Source organism: Gekko japonicus, unplaced genomic scaffold (genome assembly GCF_001447785.1).
Source record: "Gekko japonicus isolate JY-2015 unplaced genomic scaffold, Gekko_japonicus_V1.1 scaffold3098, whole genome shotgun sequence".
Taxonomy (NCBI): domain Eukaryota; kingdom Metazoa; phylum Chordata; class Lepidosauria; order Squamata; family Gekkonidae; genus Gekko; species Gekko japonicus.
In genome coordinates this window covers 122,315-145,719 of record NW_015166516.1, presented here as the reverse complement: position 1 = coordinate 145,719, position 23,405 = coordinate 122,315, and the positions used below count along the sequence as shown (strand labels likewise).

Sequence of the window (23,405 nt, the reverse complement as noted above, 5' to 3'; positions counted from 1 at the left end):
CAGGGTCTAGTGCTCTGGAAAAACATTTAGCGTGGATGTATGATGAGCATTCCTCAAGACAATATAACACATGACATTTGCCTTGAAATTTCCTCCCCAGGGCAGCTGCTCCATGTGCCTGCTTCCTCAAATTAGCCACTGTGATGTATCTCCGTGCCACTGCAAGTCAATACCAGGAACATTTGGTACCTGACAAGAGGTAAATCATGTGCTACGCATTGGTCTGCTGAGCAAAGACAATAAGCACAAACAGTAGGCAGAATGGACCAGCAGCCATTACGCTGGGATGTATTCTGAATGAGAAGTCTTCCACCAGCTTCACCCATAGCTTATTTTTCCTCCCCTCTTCCTCTCTTCACACAATCCAGTTCTACAGTTTAGCCACGGAGGCCATGCGGGAAAGGCGAAAAGTCAATTCAGTGTGGATCAGGCCAAAACGATTAGGAAATAACTCGTAGCTTAATAGTCACATGAGTTTTGCTTATTTAGCTCTCAGCAGGGTTTGAGATCTTCCCCATGAAGACAATACTTTCAGTTTTTCTTTCAACAAGGATAGTCAAGAAAGGAGAGTTCACTTCAAATACAGTAGGCATGGACATGGGCACCAGGTCCATCGCAGAGGCTGCTGAGGCTTCCGTTCCTTTCTCATCTATCACCATTACAGCCTTATGAATAGCCTAGGATGAAAAGAAAATTCAAGGTTCATTCTGTCTACAAGAGACATAAATCTGAGCATTCCGGTTTACACCATTCCAAAAAATGCCTTGCAAATAGGTTTGGTTATCACTCCCACTTCTTTTGCACTCTGCAAAGGCACCTCTTTACTATCTGGTCATCATCATTAAAGCCAATCAAATATTTCCCACCCATGTCGAATCTGCATTTGCATTTTTAAATCAGTTTTGTGCTGCTGTGACGCTGTCTTTCTCTATGCTTGTTTGAACGTTGTTTGGAGAAGATTCTTTTAAAGCAGTGGGGAGGCGCAATGACAGTGGAGCTGCCACGAAAGGGCAATAAGCATATGAAGCCGTCCAAAAGAATGCTAGCACTGTTGAGGTGTGAAAATGAAACCAAATGTAAACAGCTTTTTTGAAGACGGAGTCAAAAGGCTGGGACACCGGTGGGAAAGACAAATGCAGATTCGACCCCAGGCTGCAGCTGTACGCCATTGGCTATGGTGCTGTTGTTTCACAAATGGATAGCTTCACCCATAGAGTAAAACCTTGTTGCTAATGATCACCACAGGACAATGATAGTGCAATATCCAACGATATGCAGATGCAGCCCAGTTTCAATATCTCTTGGGTTTTGTGGCCTAACCAAGAAGGGAGTCAATAGAATTCCGTAGAATAATGTTTGTTTGGAGTATAAGTGTCTCTCCAGAAGGCCATTTTCCTTCCCAAGAGTGATAGAGACAATGTGGCGGAATGGTTAGTGTTGGACAAGGACTGGGGAGACCTAGAGTCCAATGAAGCCATGGAATGTACTGGTCAACTTTGGGCCAGTCAGTCATTTCTTCTTTCATCAACCTCCCAGAGTTGTTGCAAGGATACAGTGGGAAGTAAAGGAGCATGTGCAAAGCACTGAGTGCCTCAGAAGAAAGGTAAGGTAAGGTTGGATGTGGTACTTTGCATCACGAGGAGATGCCCAGTGATGCTGACGCACCTGGATGTTAACATGGGCAGGGCAGAAGGGCTACTGAATGAAGGGGTGGTACTAGGCTGATTTGCCCGTCATCTCAAGGCTTTAATAGTGACCCAGAGCAAAGGGGAGCTGAGGGCTCAGAGTTCACCCCAGGCACCTAGGCAACCTTACACACCCCTTCCCCAGAAAGACCACAGAAGGAAACTGCACAGTCTTCCAGGCCACACTGGAAAGTAACACTTCCTTTTAAAAGTGCAAACTTTTTAAAAGAACTGGCAGAGATTTCAAAGAAGCCCCAGAAGGGCTGGTGATGAGGTGAGTTTGGTTCCTATTTCCTTTGAGAAGAAAGAAACGACTTTCCACTCTGGCAATTTAGGGTGTGTGTGTGTGTGTGTTGGCAGCAACTGCTGAGGCCAATGTCCCTATCACAATGTGACAGACAGATAAAGAGTGGTTTTGTGGCTGGATCTTCTTCATGTGGAAAAATTGCGAGTTACCAGGCAGTAGCCTACCACTGTGTGAGGGATGTGTAGTTCTCCTGGTTCCTCTTTCTTGCTGTGGCTCTTCTTGACCTATGCGGGAACCAATTTCCCTGGGACATGGGACCCACATAAAGGGACAGCTGCAGGGGGAGGGGCAATGTTATCCCCTAATTCCTCCATGCTCCAACCTGCCAACCCAAAGGGTTCTTTCTCTGAATGGATCCTGTGAGCCTGGGAGTGATCTTTCCAGGAGTCAGAAGGAGGTGCAACAAGGGTAGGGAACATGATGGACTCCATGTGCCTTCTGTGGATGGAAGGATGCTGCCCACCGTATCCTGGAAAATGTTTCAAGGATTGCAGTTTTGATGGTGATGTTAACTAGTGCTTTTTCGACCTCTGAGCAAGAGATACCAAACTTGGAGGGCAGGTAGAGGAGCATCCGGGGGAGGTCTGTTGCGAGTTTGGTGTCTCTAGCTTTCACAGGATTCATTCTATACATTCCTGAACCTCTTAAACTTGTGACTGTCAAAACGACCAAGGTTGAGGAGTGTATAGAACCAATGTTCCCTCTAAGCCGTGGAGTCTTGTGAGCAAAAATTCTACTTTGTGAACTACTGGCATTAAAGCTGTGAGCGAGCAATTTGGCTACTGCATAACTTAGTTTGCTCTGGAGCCATCCTTCCTGAGCTAAGACAAAAACGTGTGAGCCGGAGGCTAAAAAACTGTGAGCGAGCTCACACTAACTCAGCTTAGAGGGAACACTGTATAGAATGGATCCTGTGCAAGCTAGAGACATTAAAGTCACAGTGGACCTCCCCCGGATGCCCCTCTACATGCACTCCAAGTTGTTGCTTTAAAGTTTTGTAAACATTTTGATTGAGTGGAGACTGGTTGTTAATGTATCCACTCACGAACTGGCACAAATCTCCATAAACAATGACAAAGTTCATAGAAAGTTTATGTTGGGTGCTCTGCCATGAACTAAATTTTGCAAATCACGAACAAGGCAAAATTCATGACAAATTTTGCTTTGTGGTTTGGATTGTGCCCATCCCTAGATATATATCTGTGCTTGTCCTTAACGTCTTCATTGGCAAGGGCTATACTAGGACAGGCAGTGCCATCCTAAGCAGAGTTCCACCCTTCAAAGTGCATTGAAATCAGTGGCACCGTGAATCTCTTACAATTTTTTAAATGTTCAAAGCAGCCATCTGGGGGTGTGACCTGGACTAGGACCATGGCATGGGTTCATTCTTTTCCTGGCCATATGCCTGAGGCAAATCACCTTCCAGAGTTGCTTTTTTGCCTTGAGATGGGGGGGAAATCTCTGAGGTTCATACATATGTGTGTGATTGACATAAGGACAACAGCACAACAGACATCCTTCCCCCTGACCTACAACCCTGAACTGGACCAGGGGCCTCAGCAGCTGCTGTTAGCATTTTGAAAAACTGGATCATGGATTTTCTGCAGTCTCCCCTAGTTTGGCTCTGAAACAATAACAAAAGTAAACAGGTTTGTGAGATAAAAAGTCAGAGAACTGGGACATCGGGAAGAAAAGTTCCAGCACAGCACATTCCGGCATGTTGATTTTCTAAGTGCAGTGAGTTTTTGTATATGTAAGGGATTGCCCAAAACTCTGATCCTCTATCTGCTGTCCGAAGTTGTATGGTCTGGGAAACACTGGTAGCCTCACGGATGAACTGGTATATTTGCATAGATTGCATTGCAGATTAGATCTATCTTATCACATTGTACATTCCATTCCCCCCCCCCCGCCAGACATGTTACACAGGAGACCTCACTTCTGACCTACATTCATTCATTAGACTGGAGAAACAGCTCCCCTAGGGAGAGGCCTTTGCTCAATGGTACAGCAGCTGCTTTACATGCAGAAGGCCCCAGGTTCAGTCCCCTGCATCTCCAGTTTCAAAGAGCAGAGTGGGTGGGAGCTGATGTGAATGACCTTGACCGGAGTCACGCAATGCTGACTTTGAAGAGCCAATGGTCTGACTTAGTACAAGGCAAGTTCATGTGTTACCAAATGCATTCAGAAGCCCAGATGTGTACACAATGAACACATGGAAGGATTGTGCCTATAGTCTAGTGACTAATCATAGGTCTAAAAGGAGGTTGTGGCCATGACTCTGTTCCACCATGCATGGTCACTATGTGCATATATATCATCTGAAAGGAGATCTGCATCATGGTATTTCACTGAACATGTAGGTCAGTTCTAATGCATACAGCATTTTTTTTGCCAGATTTTGCTAAAGTGGACATACCATGCATGTCCATGCCTGGAAAAAAAAGCTATACATACAGGGATAAGAGAGATGTAACTTGCAGTTCAATCTGTGCAGGTATGCAAATTCACAAGGGGATCCTGCAACTTGTGTAACAATGATCATTCTTGGTACATTGAAAAAAGACTTAATTGTATAGTTTCATTAGCGTGTTTCAAGGTTTGCTATTTCATACAGACCTCAGTTCTATCAGATGTGGATTCAACATGATTCCAGCTACTACTTTTCACATGGTTGTGCTTGTTTGATTATACCACCCTTTTTATCCTCACAACAACCCCATGAGATAGGCTAGGCTTCCATGGCACAGTGGAGATTCAAACGTGGGTCTCCCAGATAATCTGATACTCTGTGCTACGCAGTCAGATGTACATCTTTGTAGAAGAGAGGCATAATCTCTTCCCATACATAGTCAAAACTGTGCATGTATACACCCACCTTTTGTGCAATTTACTTTGCAGAATAGATCCAGCTTTGTCCATATCTATATAAAACCAGTTTAATGGCCATTTCTGTCCCTCCAGGGACTCCTGGGAACTGTAAGGAGAAACAGCTAACAGGATTCTTCCAGGGAAGGCCATGATGTTTAAACTGGCATACAGCCAACAAAAGCGAGCAGTGTAGAGATATGCACATTTATAACATCTTCCAACTAGGGCAAGTTGTCACCTATTTAGTACCTATTAATATGAATTATAAATACATGCACATACAAATTCTTCTGCATAAGAAAAAAAGATGCCATCACTTACGCCATTAACTCTGTGCTGAGGCTGGCCTGTGATTCCAGACAGATCGGCTTTTTCAGTGAAGGCGTCTACTATACCCATGGAATACATTATGTCTTTCAGATTCAGCTCTCCATAAACGGCACATTTTGGGATATACACATCTACAGAGCTATTTGGAAGAGAGAAAGGGGTTTGTTAATCCTACAAAAATACAATATCCATCAGACTTTGTCTATACATGCAACAGAAGGAGGCTATGGAATCAGTTGTGCCACTTTGGAATGCAGGACATAATCCTGATGCTTCCCAACTGATTTAGACATATAGAAAATAGAATAGCAGGGAAAGGTCTCAGACAGAACCTCAATTTTCCATTTGCAGGACTTTTGAAAACATGAGGTAGCATTCAAAAGGGCACCTCTCCCCCTCTAGTACTGTCTATTCTATTACCTCAGCATTCTAGGGCCTTCTCTGTATCATAGAAACGTGTAAACTATGGCTGCTTGAACACATGCTGGTTCAGGTCACATGCTGTTTGCCAGTGGTGACCAGGCAGCCAATTAACTGACAGGCTGTTTGGCTGTTCACCACCTGTTTGCATCTATTTGCAGACACAGGCTACTTGCAGCCAGCAAAAACCGATTCCCAGCTAGAGGGATCAGCTGGGAATCAGTTCCTAATATTCTGCTAGGGAAACATTACTCTGTACCCAGCTAAGGATTGGGGGGGGAGTTTGGGGGGGGAATCAGGAGCTGACTCCCAACTAATTTCAGGAATCAGCTGGAAGTCAGATTCTTCTGATGACTCATCCTGAAAACTCTGCTGCATCTCAGACTTGCTGTTGATGTCGGACAGACAATTCTACTTTAATCATTGTGTCTTCCCAAGTGCCTGGGGGAGAGAGAGACTGTTGCCACCAAGGCCAAAGCTTTTACCACTTGCTCTGCTCCTACCCACCAGCTCCTGGAAGCTTAAAGAGAAGCTGCCTCCTGGAAGGAGCAAAGTGCCTGGGGAGAGACTAGGGTGAGACTTGCTCGGCACCCCCGGGTAAGTCTCTTGCTGACTGCTGTATCTGCTGTATTTTATGGTTTGTTATTGTTTTCTCATATTATAAGCTTTTTTAGCTCACGCTCAGCAAGGAAAAGCAGGCTAAAAGAACCCAAATAAATAAATACTATGAACAGCCATGATAATTTCTCCATTTGGTTGATAATTAAAGGCTCTCGGAGATTAAAGAACTGGATGAAAAGACAGCACTGGAGAACGGGACCACCACCCTCCCCACCCCTGCTAACCAGTCATATAGGTCACTGATGAGAAATCTGTTCTTTCAGATCTGAATACAGCAGCGGTTAGCTTAGATACACTACAAACCCATGGAAATAAAATATGAATGAACACTGCATCAGGTGAGATAACCTGGTTGCATATTACTATCTTCGGAGTGCCTCAAGTCCCTAAAGAAAATGGATGTTTGGACTGCAGTCATCCTTTGAGGTGTATTGTTACCAAGACAAATCTCAAAAGAAATTTTTGCAGAGGAAGTTTTAATTTACAAAAAGGTATTGTTCTAACCCACAGCAAGAGAACAATCGGCCTTGACTTCACTCAGAGCATATATTCGTGCATACTCTCCCTGTTTCCCAGAAAACCTTGTGACTACAGAAATGAGGGGAACAGACACTCTGACCTTTGAAAACAACTGAAGGGGAGGCATCTAGGAAACTGCATCTCCCTCCTTCTCCCTGCATTAACACCAGACCCCTCTCTTGCCTGTGAGTGGCTCTATTGTGTGGAACAGATGGGCACAAACCGAACCACAAAGCAAAATTCGTCACAAATGTTGCCCTGTTTGTGGTTCCTGAACAGAAGTTTGTGACAGGTCTACCATCACGAACTCCCACAAACCTTTAGAGCAATTCATGGTGGTTCATGGATGGAGCAGGAAGCAACATCTTTAAAACCCTACTTTCTATTCCCCTTGAAAGCCACAAAAGCAGCTAAGCTACCTGCTGCTCAGCTGTTTTCCAGGCTACAGTCCCTTTCAACAGAGTTTGCAGGGCTATGAACCACAAACCAGTTCAGTTCGTGAATGAGCTTCCTGGTTCGGTTCGTGATTCAGCCATGAACCATGAATCAAATCACATTTTCCTGGTTTGTGCTCATACCTATTGTGTGGTTCATGTGTTTTTTGTTATCCACATGGACACCAGACCCTTTACTGTTAGATATAATCTGCTCCCCCCTCTAGACCATTTTCAGTCCTCATCAAGTCATTTTTGACATCCCTCCTTTTTTTCTTCTTCATTCATTTACATGTTTTGCATACCTGGGAAGTATGTACAGGCCCCTGTCTTGTCTGTCAGTGACCCTGTCATGTGGTTTATATCTACTATTTGATGTAGTGATTAGACAAATTCACCAAAGATAGGTCCATGAAGGATCGTTAGTCATGAAAACTAAGTGGAAGTTCTATGTACATAAATCCCATAACGAGCAATACATTTTTTTAAAGCACAAGCATTCAAAGGTGCATGTCTGTTCACTTCATGAATTCAATAAAGTAAGGCCTTGGCCTTCAAAAGTTCATCTCCCAAGTTCCCCGATGTCATTCAATTGAGTGGCTCACCACCAAAGTCAAAAAGTATTTACCTCTTATGGAGTATTCTCTTCCAAGCTTGCACGGCTTCATTTGACAAGCTGCTGACCACCCTGTCCATTTCTCCTTTGTCAGGCAGGATAAAATATGCATCAGCATGTCCTTGGTAGGGCATTTTCAAAATGGTACAAGCCCTCTGGTCATCTCGGCCACTTTCAAACATGCCCATCTGAAACATCATTGGCACTTTGATAACAGTGTTAGGATCAATATAGAAGTCACGTGGCTCAGTGTACTTTGGATTAAAAGGCTTCTTCCAGTTGGCTTTCAGAAGAAAGAAATTGTTAATGAACATTTTAAGAAGGCAAAGCTAATGGCATTAATGAAAACAATCCTATTGCAGATATTCATTTAGAATATTGTTATTAGCTTATAGCAGAGGCCCCAGCCTTTCTGAGGTTTCATGTACCTTTGGAATTCTGACAAAGGGAGGTGGACACAACCACAAAATAGCTGCCACAGGAGCCAGCCACAAAATGTCAGAGATCAAGGTCATATATAACTGTAATAGTAACTGATGTTTTAGGCAGGAGCTCTGTTTAACGGGATGCCTTTTAATCTGCACAGCCAAGCAGATGCCCAACTGGGCAAACACCCACCTAGCCCCTCCCACTTTCCCCAAGTCCAATTTGGACTTGGAGGAGTGACTGTTTCCCAGAGTAGGGGCAGATCCATGTCTGTATGTAAAGAAAAAGCTGTTTCTCTATTCCTTTTAAATTGATGAATTCGGTGCCATCATAATTTGATTGTATTAAAGGTTCCTTTTTGTGCATCAAGATCCTTTTCCCCTTTGCAACTCTGCTTTCAATAACTTTGCAGAGGTGCCAGAAATATGTGCTGACTTTCAAGCTGGGAGTGGTGAACTCAAAACAAACTCAACTCACAGCATTGGGTTGACACTGCATATTCATGTTAACCCTAGTAGTGTAGTTAAGGGGAAAGGGATTTCTTTTTCTGAAATCCACTTTCTAAAGATATAGCCATTGATTCCTCTCGTTCCCTTCCTTTTTCTTTTAAAACAGGCCTTTCCCTCTTTGATGTCTCTTTCAAACGAAATCAGTGCATTCTTTTTGTAACTTCAGCCCTTGCAGCTGTTATATGCTGTACACCACAGAGTGGTGCTCTAGCAGGAGGACAGGAAGGTTTGAGAACACATTGCCTGACTCTGAACATCGACAGGGTGAAGTTCTGAAATCGGCCAAGCGTCCCTTCCTGCCTGTCCTTTCTTAAAAATTCTCTTTTATCAAACTAAACTGATTAATGCATCAATGGGGACTGTTATGGGAAAGAGATCTCAAGTTCACAGCCAGTCAGGCATTAAGAGAAAACTGGTATAAAAAGCTTTTCATAGAATCATAGAGTTGGAAGAGACCTTCAGGCTCAAGCCTCTTTCTGCTTGCCACCTGCCTCCTCGGCTCTCCCAGCCAGCTGGCTCTCCTCTTCCCTCTCCATCCGGAGAGGAAGAAGGAGAGCCAAGGAGGAGGCAGGCAGGCGGCAGGGTAGCAGGCGGCGAGCAGAAAGAGGCTTTGTGGCACCTCTTTCTGCTGGTCACCTGCTGCCCTGCCTGCCTGCCTGCCTCCTCGGCTCTCCCAGCAGCAGCAAGATGGCTGGGGCTGGCCGGCCAAGGCGCAGTGGGGTGCTAGGGCAGGCCATTCTCTAATGACCCTCCCTATTGCCTTACTGCACCTGCGCCAGACAGCCTAGCCATCACACCGACTCTTCCTGCTGTAGCCAAGCAGGAAGCACCTGGAAGAGCTGCCAAAGCCACAGTGGGCAACAGTGCACTGGGGGTGGGCCTGGCATCCTCTTGGGGAGGGCTGGGGGTCCTCCGTGGGGCACTGCCCCCAAAAAACCCCCTGGATATGGGCCTGAAAGCCTGTTTGGGCTCCCCCTTTTAAAAGAAACCATTCCCCACAGCTGCTGTGTGGCTGCGGGGAACCCAGACTCCTTAAAAACAGTAAGGCATCATTTGGCCCTTAGATTCAGGCCGTATCTATTTAGTGATTCGAACGAACCTTGCTTGAGAGTCTCACTAAGGGAACAAAGATTAACTAATTAGGGTGCATTTGTTTGGGCAGAGATTTGCTAATTACAATGATCAACATCATGTCTCATCTTAATGAGCTTGACTCAGTCTCGCTAATCACTTACACAGAGATTCTAAAACGGCATAAAATTATGTAAAGTAAACCAATGGACTGAGAACCCCAGCCACGGAAATGGCCAAAATGAAAAGGCTCAGAAGAACAACATTTACACAGAGCTTCCACACATGTAAACTGTAGGTGGGTAGACACCAGCCTTGCAGCTGGAAATGCTGATGTCTCTGTGTCATTTGTACCTGCCATTTGCTCAGGCTGTGTCCACACTGGGTTGGATCTAAACTGAACATTTCCCCCACCACCTGTGTCCCATGGCAGCTTGAAATACCCCTGAACTCCTTAGGGTCCCCACTCCTCCAAGGACAGGGTTTCAGTGGCATTTTGGACTGCCCTAGGGAGAGGTAGGTAGGAAATATATGCTCCATGAGCAGAAATCCTTGGGCCCATAGAAACACCTAGTCTGTATGCCAGTTTATAGGTGGGACCTAGGGATCCCCCAGAATTACAGCTCATCTTTAGACTACAGACATCTGTTCCCCTGGAGAACATTGATGCTTTGGAGGGTGAACTCTATGGCATTGTACCCCCACTGAGGCCCCTGTCCTCCCCGGGCTCCATCCCCCAAACCTCCAGGTGTTTCCCAACCTTAAACTGACAATCCTACCAACCCCCACCCCCACCAGTGGCCAGGAGGGACTTGGCAACTCTAATCCAAGCCACTGAGACCACACTATGCAGTCAATGGTGGCGCCAGTGTGCTGGGTTGCCAACCTCCAGGTGATGGCTGGAAATCTCCTGCTATTACAACAGATCTCCAGATAAAAGATATCGGTTCCCCTGGAGAAAAGGGCTGCTTTGGAAAGTGGACTCTGTGGCACTGTACCCCATTGAAGTCACTCCCCTCCTCAGACTCCACCCCCCAAATCTCCAGCTATTTCCCAAGCTGGAGCTGGCAACCCTACACCATGCTCCTACTCCCTCTTTACATATGTCGTGTTTACACAGAAGCAGGCTAAGCTATATTTTCTGGCCTTTCAGCAACCCTAAGGGGTAAGCCTTCTCATCCATTTCTCAACAGGGTCTAATACTGCAGAAAAAGAAGACAATGGAAGGGGGAACACAGATGAAGAAGCCTTTGACTTTCTTCACAAACTTGGAAAATCTGCACACAAAAATACATTACTTACAGGAGAACAAAGTCTGAGTCCAGTGGCACCTTTAAGATCAACAAAGTTTAATTCCAGGTATAAGCTTTCGTGTGCATGCTACTCCATACACACATACACCTAGAAGCCCTGCACATAGAAAGGCAAGACCCCTTGACATCTTATTTTCTGTGTGCAGGTAATATATTTTATATGGAAAAGCATTTGATTGTGTGAGCTCAAACTGCAGTTTGAGGCAATGTTGCATCCTAGACGCAGAAGGAACTAGGCTGTAGTGATAATATTTATTTATTTACTGTATTTTTACCCCACCTTTTCTCCAAGGAGCCACTACACTAAGCCAGAGGTAGGATGACCTCTATTTGAGGCTGATGGCTGTTTTTAGATCAAGGTCAATATTGCCAAGAGTGGAAAAATAGGGGAGCTGGAACAGACTTCCCAGCATCATGGTGGGACACATCACTTCTGGCAGAAGGTCAGAAGTGACATCATTATGTCGGGGGGATGCCGTAACATTCACCAAAATTCTATGGTTAAACCATATAGTTTGGGGCAAATCTTAGAGTGTCACCTCAACACAATCATGCCACTTCTGATTTTGCACCAAAGTGATGTCATTTCCCACCATCAATTTGTGAAGCAGCAGAGCGAATGGTGGGCAATGGAGACCTGCCTCCCCCACGGCAAGTTGAACACTTTCCCCATTTTCAAGCACAATGATATATACAAGTAAACCTTTCTTCACAAAAGAAAAGGGCATGTGATGAAGTAACTAGTGATAGGCCTAATGGCGGACAGAAAAACCCAGACTTGGAGGTTTGTTTATGATTTGTCAGCCCTGCTGGCTGTTAAATAAAGAAGCTGAAGGAAATGTCCCATTCAGCTTGCTGCCAAGAGGGTACATTTCCTTGGTAGTGCTTATCAGTAGTTTATGATATGCACTTGTCTTGAATGTTTTGCCACTCTAAATGCCAAAGCAAGAATCATAATGGGCTTTCAATTTACACATGCCAGGGACAGAGCAGTGAGCACCATATACTGTTGGGTGACTGCTTGGAAGAAATTGACAGTTTATGAGTAAATAAACAAATTATGCAGATGGTCCTGACTCATTCATTCTTGGGTAAGCAGTGGTACAAAAGGAATGGAACTGTCAGAGGGGATCAACTTTCCTTACAGTAGTATGATATAGTGGTTCGAGTTCCATACCAGGGAGACCTGCGCTCAAATCCCATCCCGGTGATGAAGCTCTCTGTGTTACCTTGGACCAGTCACCATCTCTCAGGCAGACTATTTTAGAGGGCAAAATGGAGACATAGGAGGGTATGCTGACCTGAGCTCCTTGGAGGAAGAGTGAGAACAGATTTACGCATTGGTAATCCAAGGTAATCCCACACCTCCAGACACACAGATAACAAAACAGCCAGCAAAACAATCCTCTCATGCCAGTGAAGAAACCAGTGTTGTTGTTTAATCCCTGGATGGAGAGCGGTAGGCTCATGAGCTTGGATCCCAGTTCTCACAGTGAGTCACTGGAAAATCTTGGGCAAGCTCCTTAATCCCTTGATACACCCTTTGTTTCCTCATCTGTAATACAGGGTCACTTATGCTATCCTACCTACTGGAGGTGTCCTGGGAAGTAATTAATACTTTAGAACTTCAAAGTGGCTGCATTGTGGCTATAACAATTCAAACAATGAAGACAAGTTCACAGTGCCAAGCCTTTCTTGCCCTCACTAACCAGCAGAGTCACCTCCATTCTGTGCTGCAATGGAAGGTAGCTAAAAGAATCAGGAAATTGGCCAAAATGTGGGGGTGACATGCATCTATTTAACAGCTATAAAAATACAAAAGACGTGTGAATGTAATTCATTATTTTAAGCCTGTGCCCTTCATATTTTGCAAAGGGGGGATGGACAGGAAATTGTATTTATTCAGTCATTTATTATGGTGTCCAGTTAATTGCTTGCAAGTCTTCACATAGGCATGGAGCTTTGTTTTCATCGCTTGTGTGTCCCTATTACTTGGGGGAAGGGGGTTCTTTTCCATATGTGCTTTGCTCCCTCTAGTGGTCTCTTCAATATTACATTGCTGTACCTTCGGCATATTTCCTTGCAGATTTAAAGCACAGGGAAATACGCCACAGATACAGCGATGCAATATTGAAGTGGCCACTAGAGAGAGCAAAACACATGCAGAAAAGAGAGGAAAAACCAAAGCAAGGGGGGGCATATGTGGCAAAAATGACAGTGTTGAAGAGCCCTTCAGACTGCAATGTTTGGGAGCCAGATTGGTATAGTGATTACTGTATTGGACATAGGATTGCCAAATCTCTCACTCCAGGAGCAGAGCTACAGCATGGCAGACCTGATCCCCCACTACCAGTCGGTAGGGCAGTAGGGGGGGAATGGGGGGGACTGCTGTCCTTCCAAAGGTGTCATGGCACTTCTGGCACAAACCCAGAAGTGATACCATTATGTTGGGGCAATGCTCTAGCATTCCACACCATAGAGTTTCAGTAGAATACTAGAGGATCATCCTGACCCAATATCTTCTCTTCCAGGTTTGTGCCAGAAGTGATGCCACACCATCATGGCAATGACAATTTACACATCCCTGCCCCTTACTGTCTCCCACTGGTTGCTAGTGCTTGGCTGACAACCCTAGTTGGACTAGGACTGGGGAAACCCATGTTCAAACGCCAATGTTGCCATGCAACTCCGTGGATGACCTCTCAGCTCATAGTATTGTGAGAATGAACATGAGGCAAAATCTGCGTATGCCACCTTGAGCTCCTTGGAAGAAGGATGGGATAATATACGTGAAATAAATTAAAAAGTTACTGTACATTAACAATACCATGTAATTCAAAAACTAGCAAACTAGGTTAATCTACAGCATTTGCTATATAGAAATTTGCAGGGAGTTTTTATGTTAAAAATGCTTTTTCCCCTTCTCACCCTGATCCCAGTCAGGAATGTTGTGAATTTAGCATCAAACATGTCTGCCATTCGACTGTGTTGATCAGATGTGATCAGATGCAGACTGTTTGGCTTGGCACTGAATAACTCAAAGCCTGCCAAACGGGTGCTCCCCCCCCCCCCGCAAGCTGTACATGTATGAAGATGCTGCCAATCCAAACAGATCAGCAGCTATTAATGTTGCTAAGAAATACTTAAACAAATACCAAACAGTAGGATTTTTTTAAACACAGAGAATTTGTTGGTTGATTTATATGATTTGTGGTTGATTTTAAACAATTGCCTGACAAGCAGAGCAGTGATTCAACAAAGACAGGGGGGAGTACAACTCAATTGGACTGTACGAGACCATGCAAGTGTAAAAAGCCAATGGTGCTGTCCTGCACTATTAGGAAGGAATAGGGTGAACCAACCTGCTAAATGGCCATGAATGTGTTGCCAAACAGATGAACAGACCATAAAAAAATTGTCTGCCTGTTTGAGATAGATGAACAAGATATGTGAGTGGAACTGGTGGGTGTCTGAGCATCCCTAACTACAGTAAGAACAAGGGTCAGAGCGGTGTAGTGGTTAGAATGTTGAACTATTATTGGGAATACCTGCATTCAAATTCCCACCCTGGCCAAAGAGTTTACTGGGTGATCTGGGGCCAGGCACTCCCTCTGCCTAACCTACTCACACAGAGATGGAAGAACCCTGCATGCTGACCTTGCTCTTTGGAGGAAGGGCAGAATAAAAACACAGACCCAAACCAGAAACTGCTGTACTCCCTTTGCTGGTCTTATTTGAGAGAATTTCACTCATGTTGGTGAAATATAAGGGAATCTCCAAAGTTATCTTAACTTGTGAGGATAGGCTACTTTTTAAAAACTCAGCACTGTAAGCCCAAATCTCAACATTTCCATTTTCTATTTTATTACAATACTACAGCATGATAGTGATATCTATGGCTTTAAAAAAAACACACCCTGAAATCATGGATTGGGGGGAGAGGGACTGGTTTAATGATGATGACAGTTCAGTAATTGAGAAGTGGGTTGGAGGTGGGTGGGACAAAGAGAACTGATAGAAACTTTACACACCAGGAAAAAGCGAACTCAAAACTGGCTTCCAGAAAAAACATTGGGGTAAAAGTGGTCTCAAAACAGCCAGAAAAAACCTGGGCAGGGATGTGGAAATTGGGATAAACCAAAGTACTATGGGGCCAGAACCGACAAAAAAAATGTGGAAAAACCAGGAAAAGAGGGGTGGGCTGTGTAAGGGTTACTTCTTTGTATATATTTTTGTTAACACCTTCAAATTTCTACTTAATGAGTTTTGTAGACTTGTTGACATTCTTTACAACAGTTATGGTTATAATCTGCAATTATATTGTATTTATGCCTATAGTTTATATCATGTATAGGTTTATTACAATGTTGATATATTGACGCATCCTTCTAGTACAAGGAAAGAGGAAATGGCACAAAAAGAAAGGATCATGGTTTCTTGGAAAGAATCATTCATGCAAGGAAGCAGTGATACTGAAATAGAAATGTTCAGGTCAAAGCAATGGTTCAGTCAGTTTCTATTTATGGTATTTGTTGATCACAGATAATAAATTATATGAAAATGTAATTTATATATCTTTGAATTAAAAAATTCAACAACCAGGCTGAAACAGAAATTTAAAATCATCCCTGATTTATGCACAGATAATAAAATTCCACTTCGAATTCTACAAAATGTAGCAAGAGTCTAGGTTATCTAGGATGCAAACAAAGGAGATTAAAGTCCCAGTCTCATCTCTTACCTTTCATGTAAAAGAAACTAACCATTAGTATTTCAGTAATTGGATCAACTCGATCAATGAGCTTAGAAATCTTCCCCTGGGTTTTCCTTTCAACGTAGCTATTGATGTGTTGTATAGTTTCTGCTGTGTTCTTAAAATTTTCCATATAGATATCTCCTCTGTAGATATTTCTGAGGCCATATAAGAAATCTGGTTGAGGGTGCAGCTTGTTTTGCACAAACAGGCAACACCCCGTTTCCATGTGGAGGCCTGAGCTCCCACTGTTTAGCAAGTAGATGAGATCATGGAAACCTACATGTATGTTCCTTTCCGTGATCTCTGCTGGTTTAAAGTTCAGTCCTCTGAGGATCTGATCTGAAGTTTCTGACCTCGCACCCAAAGCCAGCATGGCAAATGCAGATGAGATACACATGGGAGAGAAGACCAGGTTTTTCTTGCCTGAATTGTCCCTCTGGTCTCCACTGGAAGCAGCTAGCTTCAAGAACTTGAATGCAAAGTTGGTATTGGTGCCAACCACAATCTCGTTTGGGCTTTGGCTTCTTCCTAGATTGGGTTGGTTTGGATGGTTCCTGTCTAGGGGATACTGACGGTTGTCACAATTGTTATTATAGTACTGGTTTCCAGAATTGGGAGGAAAAGCATTGTTAGCTAGAATCCCAGTAATGAACAGGAGAATGATGGGCTTCATTTTTCTCCCTAAGAAACAACAACAAAGAAAAACACATCAGTGCGGTATGCTCAAACAAGAATTATTCCCACCAGAGTCCTGTTAGAAAAGAACATTTGTCATTCAAAAAATTTTCAGTCTATATATTTGTATGAAATTTTGAATTCTCAATAAAAACTTTAATTTTTTAAAAAAGAAAGGAACTGATTCAAACTGCGTGGTACTAGAACCAGTGTTTCAGAGGACAGCTGTGTTGGTCTGCAACAGAAAGCCAGATTCAAGTCCAGTAGCACTTTAGAGAGCAACAAGATTTTCAGGGTATAAGGAATCTCGAGAATCAATGTTTCCTTCATCAGATACAAGTAGGAAGCAAGTAGGTTCATGCTCGCATCTGATGAAGGAAGCTTTGATTCCCAAAAACTCACGCTCCCAAAATATTTTTGTTCTCTAAGGTGCTACTGGACTCAAATAGAACCAGTGGGTAAAGGAACTGATTCAAATTATGTTTTACTAGAACCATTGGGTTCCAAGAAAATACATTCCTCACCAAGATGACTTTTGCCATCAGAGCCAGGCAGAGCGGGAAATAAGCACGGTGGGGACAGATTTGGAGAGAGTTGCACATTCCTCCCTATGCTCTTCTTTTTTTCTTTTATATCAGACACCACCCATATGTTTCAAGTGATTGGGGAAGATCCAGATTTACACATATGGATTTGCCATGGCCCTGTCTAGTTTGGCCTTTAGTGAAGACTGAGGCATAATCCATGAATCCGTTTATTTCCATGGGACTTTTCCCTTTTTCCCTTTGTGGTATTTAGTGAACTTCAGATTTTTGAAATCAGTCTATCTATTGAGTGCATATTTAATGTGATAGATTGATTAAAATATTTATTGGCCGCACTCTTCATGAAATGTTTGAGGTAGCTCATAACATCAATGAGATACTATATTTACTGCTTTGGAGGGATGGTGGTAGGTGCTGATTCACACATTACTGAGTATACAGGTTGGGTCTGAGATCCCCATTCTGTTTAGCAGGTATGCATTGTGGGTACTTCACAGTCCCCTGCATCTAGTGCCCTATTTCCCAATCTGAAATGGCCCATGGGAGGCATCATTTGGCCCTTTGGGGGAACCCACACAACTCAAGGAACACAGGTTTGATCAAATCACACTCCTAGGACCACTTCACAACAGGAAAATAGTGTGTGGGGTAAGAATGAAGCCCCTTCTCCACCAGCAGCACTAAAAATCCAAATCAAGCACCACGAGTCCAGGAAATGTGCAGTGCCTACAACTCACATCTGACTTTCACATATATGGTGGGTACCAGGGCTTTTTTTCTGGGGGAACATGGCAGAATGGAGTTCCAGAACCTCTTTGGCAAAATTATTTTTAAAATGTTTAAAAGTTCATGAGGTTTCAGCATAGCGACTGAAAACGTCATTTCCCTCTTGAGAGTTCCAGCACCGCTTAAAAAAAAAAAGCCCTGGCAAGTACCACAGATCCAGTCTGTGCATTCTCCATTGTGTGAATCAGCAGGGCTGCTCTATCACTCTCCCTTACACCAACTGTAATTTCGGTTTCTATTCCCAGAAATGTTTATTGTAGCAATCAGTTCATCAGGTCATTATGGAACAGCCATGGCATTATGCGTGGGATGGCCCAGGCTAGCTGATAGTCAGATCTCAGAAGCTAAGCTGGGTTGGCCCTGGTTAGCACTTGGATAGGAAACCACCAAGGAAGTCAAACCCTACAGGTTGCCATAAGTTGACTGCCTCTTGATGGCACTTTCCACCACCATAGTGGTTAGGCTCTCAAAATAAGCCGGGGACACCTTGCTCAGCTACTACGTTTGCTAGGTGGCCTTGAGCCAGTCACACACTGTAATTCAGAATAACCTAGATACAGGTAGCCATCTTGGTCTGAAGTAGCAGAACAAGGCACCTTTAAGACCAACAAAGTTTTATTCTGGGTATAAGATTTTATAGGCATGCCCACTTCTTCAGATTCTTCATTTCCAAATAATCTAGTTTACTGTGTAGCTGTGAGGAAAAACTGGAGGACAGGAGCAATGTGTACGCCCAGGTTATGGGGTTGCCAGTCTGTGGCTCGCAACTGCAGTAGACCTCCATGGGGGCCCCTGTCTGGTAACATTGTAATGCTGGTGAAGTGGTGATGTCACTTCTGGTATAACCCAGAAGTGAAGTTAGTATGTAAGGGGTCTAGCATTCAACTCAAACTCTATAGTCTAATCACAGAGCTTGGGATGAAAGCTGTAGCATCACCCAATGTGATGATGTCACTTAAGGCCACACCAGAAGTGATGTCATGGTATTGCCTGTAATACCAAACCTCCCCCCCCCATTTCTTCCAGAATCCCTACCACCACTATCATCCAGTTCAGCAATGTTGGAGAGTGCCAGCTTGGGGGTGGAAGGTCTCTTGACAAAGTGGGAGACCTGGCATCCATGGCAGTTTAGAAATATGAATGATAGGTTATATAAATTATCTGGGACTGAATTTGCTTTTTCCTCTCTTCTTTTCTTTTTGTGTTGTACATATTAGAAGGCAGACAGTCATTTATTAGCATATAAATGTATGGTAAAAATAAAGAAATAAAATACTTTCCAATTAAACTAAACTAAACAATTCCAATACTTTTCCAATAAACTAAAAACCCCAGAAACAATAAAAAGTAAAAACAGCAGAAACCGATAACAACAAAAAGTAAAACCGCCAAAATAGTAGCTAAAAAGTGATAAAGAGTACAAAAAAACCCCAACCTAACATGCTGCCTCCCAGTATACTAGTTTTCCTGTAAAATCAAACAATAAAATAGTTCAAATCATCTCATCAACACTACAAGGCAACATAAGATCATACGAAGAGCCTTGCTCTAGTCTAGCATTCAGTCTCACACAGTGGCCAAGCAGTTCCTCTGGATGGCCAAAAACAGGGCATAGAAGCCGAGGCCTTTTCCTGATGTTGCCTCCTAGCTCTGGGATGCAGAAGTTTAGTGCCTCTCAACTTGGAGGTTCCCCTCAGTCACCATGGCTAGTAGCTATTGATAGACTTATCCTCCATGAATTTGTCTAATCCCCTTTTAAAGCTGTTTATTCCTGTGGCCGACACTACATCCTCTGGCAGCAAATTCCGCATTCTAATCACTCTCTGTATAAAGTAGTATTTCCTTTTGTCTGCCTTGAATCTACTGTCCATCTGTTTCATTGGATGCCCTTAAGTTCTTGTATTTTTGGAGAGGGAGAAAAAATTCTCTTTGTCAACCCTCTCCACCTCATGCATAATTTTATAAACCTCTATCATGCCCCCCTTAGCCATCTCTTATTAAAACTGAAAAGTCCCAGTCTCTTCATCCTTTCCTCATAGGGAAGGTGCTCCAGCCCCGTAATCCTCTTGGTCGCCCTCCTCTGTACTTTTCCAAGCGCTGCCATGTCCTTTTTAGATACACTGCCCAGAACTGTACACAATATTCCAAATGAGGCTGCACCAAAGATCTATACAGGGGCACTGCAATATCAGCCGTTCTATTCTCAATCCATTTCCTAATTAAACGTCTCATTCCAAACAAACTGAGAATGATGCTTAGCCGCTCAAGCTACACTTTGCACAACATACTTGCTGGAGTTTTCAAAGAAACATGAAGGTATGTGCTCCATGCAGAAATTGCATCATGATGACTAATAAACCACCTATACCTCAAGAAACCCTCACAATCAGCAAACTCATTATAGACAATAGGAGCTATATAAGTGCCAATTAAACTCAGCCTCAAGAGTCTGATCAGCAGTAACAGCGGGCTTTATCCAAGGCAATGCCACCAAAATGTAGACCAGAGTCGTAAAGAGTCTATGGTTCCAACAGCAGAAATCCCAGTATTCCAGCTGTCCTCATTTCCAGTTTCTCAATGTTGCTCACTCATCCAATCCCTTGTCTATAGAGAGGATATCACAAGCTTTAAGGAGACCATTTTTTGTGTGAGAAAGGTCAAGAGAAGGATATTCAACAAAGTCACTAGAAAATTTGTTCTGTTGCTTAATGGCAAAGCATGACACTTCCCATTAATCTAGGTTTATTATTTGGAAGAAGAATTTGAGCGAATCACGTTTTAAGCAGCCTTAAATTGTCTGCTTTCCATTTTTCTTTTTAAACAGCTACATTCCCTCATTATTGGTTCTGTATCTGTTCTGGGCAATATTACCTTTGTTTATGTATTTATACTCTGCTTTTCTCCCCAGTGGGGACCCAAAGTGGCTTACAACACATTCTCCAGTCCTTTATTTTATCCTCACAACATCAAGCCTGGGATACAGGTTGGGCTGAGATTGACTGGTCCAGAGAACTTCCATGGCAGAGCGGCCATTTGAATCTGGCCTGCCTGGTACTAATCTGTCTCTCTAAATACTGCACCACATGGGCAGCTTTGATGCTGCTGTGTCAATAACCAAGCACTTCCTACCTAACTTTTTAAAATTTTATCCTGCTTTCCTCCATGATCAGAGACTCAAAGTGGCTTTTCACATACTTCCCTCCTCCACCACTTAATCCTCACAGCAACAACCCTGTAAGGGTAGGTTGGATTGAGAGACTGTGACAAACACAAGGTCTACTGGTTGGATTCCATGGTCAAGCAAGGGATTCGAACCTGCTCATCTCAGACACTAGTCCTTACAATCTATCCATGGCATCACACCAGTCCTCTAATTCGGAAACAAACATTTACCCTTCAGCTCACCTTTTAATTACTTAAACTCATGGATTCTTATCCCATGTGGACATCCTTTCTCTTCCTTTCAGCCATCTTTTACCTATTAAAAGACTGTATAATTCTGTGCTCCACTTTCTCTGAAAATCAATATAGTCATCTCTTTCAGACATTCCTGTGGAAGCCATTTACTTTTCTAGTAACACTCCATTGGATTCTTTCTGATACCTATTCCGACTGCATCAAGATAGCCAGTGTGATGTCATTTCAGATTAGGATTGAGGAGAGCCAGGTTTGAATCTTCACTCAGTTTTAAAGATGGGGTGACCCTAGCACCATCTCTTAGCATAACCTACATCATCCTCCTGTGAGGAGAAAATGGGACAACTTTGTATGCTGCCCTATGGGCCCTGGGGAAAAGGAGAAGTGTGACTAATCGCTAAATCCTGGTTCCATCTTTCTTTTTGCCTGTGAATTTGCAGAATCTCTCTTATCTCTGCTGCAAAATCGCCACTGAAGCATTCTCAAAGGCTGCAGTCAGATGTGCCTTTAGATCCAACTTAGCTGCGAATGCCTGATGGATCTAAAGTGCATAATCAGACTGCAACATCTGGGAAAGGTCCCACAGTAGTCAGAAACCCGTGCTGCCCTGCCACAGAAAAGGAGTTAAAAGACTCTGGAGAAAGTGTGGTCCTAACACTTGCCAACAGGACACGGATGGATTTTCCCTAGTCTGATCACTCAAGTGTGCACTCAGGCCGTCAGGATGGACTGCTCGGTCCATCTTGACTCAGCGCCATTTCTTTCCCTGCTTAGCGATATGCACATAGCCACATAATCAGTTCATAGAGAACTCCATGGAGAACTCTTCGTGCAAGGGTTTGATTCCTCATTTATGTGCATGCGCACAAAAAGGCGAAAAAACCCCACTCGTCCAAATGTGCCATCTGATCGCACAGTGACAGGCACCTGCAGCAAAATAAATTATATTGGGATGTCTGATTGAGCAACTCTGTGCCAAATACCAGTGGATGGTATAGGAGCGCTTTCCAACAGTGCCAAATGGCACATCTGACTGCAGCCTAACAAACTGTAATCAACCCTTCTGTATTTCATTTGCTCTTCAAGTCAGTGCATGTCTCACTCCCCCCTCCTTTTGGGGGGAGGGTTTTTCATTTTCTCACTGTACCTTTATACATTGTTGACAGTTTCCATGTAAATATCCCCTATATCTTAACTTTTTATCACACTATGAACATTAGCTTTGCCGCTGGCTGGCTGCCATCCTAAGCAGAGTTGCAGCTGTCTAACTTCGGGGACGTCAATGAGCTTAGAAGGTTGTAACTCTGGTTAGGATGGTGCTGTAGTCAGGACACTCTCCTGTACAAGCTTACAAACATTGTTATGGTTTGTCGGCAAGTGTATAGACAAGCATGCAGTTCAGATAAGTAATTATCACTCACAGTTTATAATGACACTTTTAACACAAATGCCACTATTCCAAGGGAACTTTACTTACAATATGTTCAATAAGACCCAGCTGTTTTCTTCAAGTCTGCGGTACTCCCCGGTCACTCCACTTCACTTTGAGATTGGCAGAGGGAGCTGAGCATCCTTTGTGCTGGCTAATTAGTTTCTCTCCAGGTTCTGACTCATAACCACAAAGGGAACAAGTTTTACTAGGCTTTCAGATGGGCTGGATAGACATGTGACTTTATTTATATGACCTCTCTCTCTCTCCTTTGGTATTTGGGAACAGGTGTTCAAGCTGAATCCCTTGTGAAGACATAAATAATTATCCATCCACACCTCAGTTGTTATAATCTTTTGACACATTATAAATAAAAGGAATGGTAAAAAAATTACAATTAAATCCAAGCAAGATGAATTACCTAGGTGAAGACAAACTCTGTCTAGGAGGATACAGCCATAGGTTCTTATGAGAACCACTTTTCCTGGCTAGCATTCTGAAAGAAATTAATTTGGCAAGGAACATTAATTTGAGATGCAAAGTTTAGGAAGTGGATGGTATTGCTGCTACAAAACTGATGGGGATTGATGAAGACCACCCCAGAACTATTAGTGTGTGTGTGTGTGTGTGTATTTGTTGCAAAAATGTGTCTGTATTGAAGAACAGTCAAAATGT

At 43.4% G+C, this 23,405-nt stretch overlaps 1 protein-coding gene across 1 annotated transcript; it reads right to left on the bottom strand.

Annotated features, from left to right (window-relative positions):
* Positions 1–6: 6 nt before the first annotated feature.
* On the bottom strand, positions 7–22,893 carry LOC107111313 (alpha-1-antitrypsin-like). Its single transcript, XM_015412274.1, has 5 exons — positions 22,779–22,893; positions 15,864–16,559; positions 7,816–8,086; positions 5,185–5,332; positions 7–677 (listed from the first exon to the last, which is right to left on the bottom strand). Exons 2-5 carry the CDS (start codon positions 16,549–16,551, stop codon positions 486–488), a joined length of 1,299 nt encoding a protein of 432 aa, XP_015267760.1. The 5' UTR covers positions 16,552–16,559; positions 22,779–22,893; the 3' UTR covers positions 7–485.
* Between the last annotated feature and the right edge of the window lie 512 nt (positions 22,894–23,405).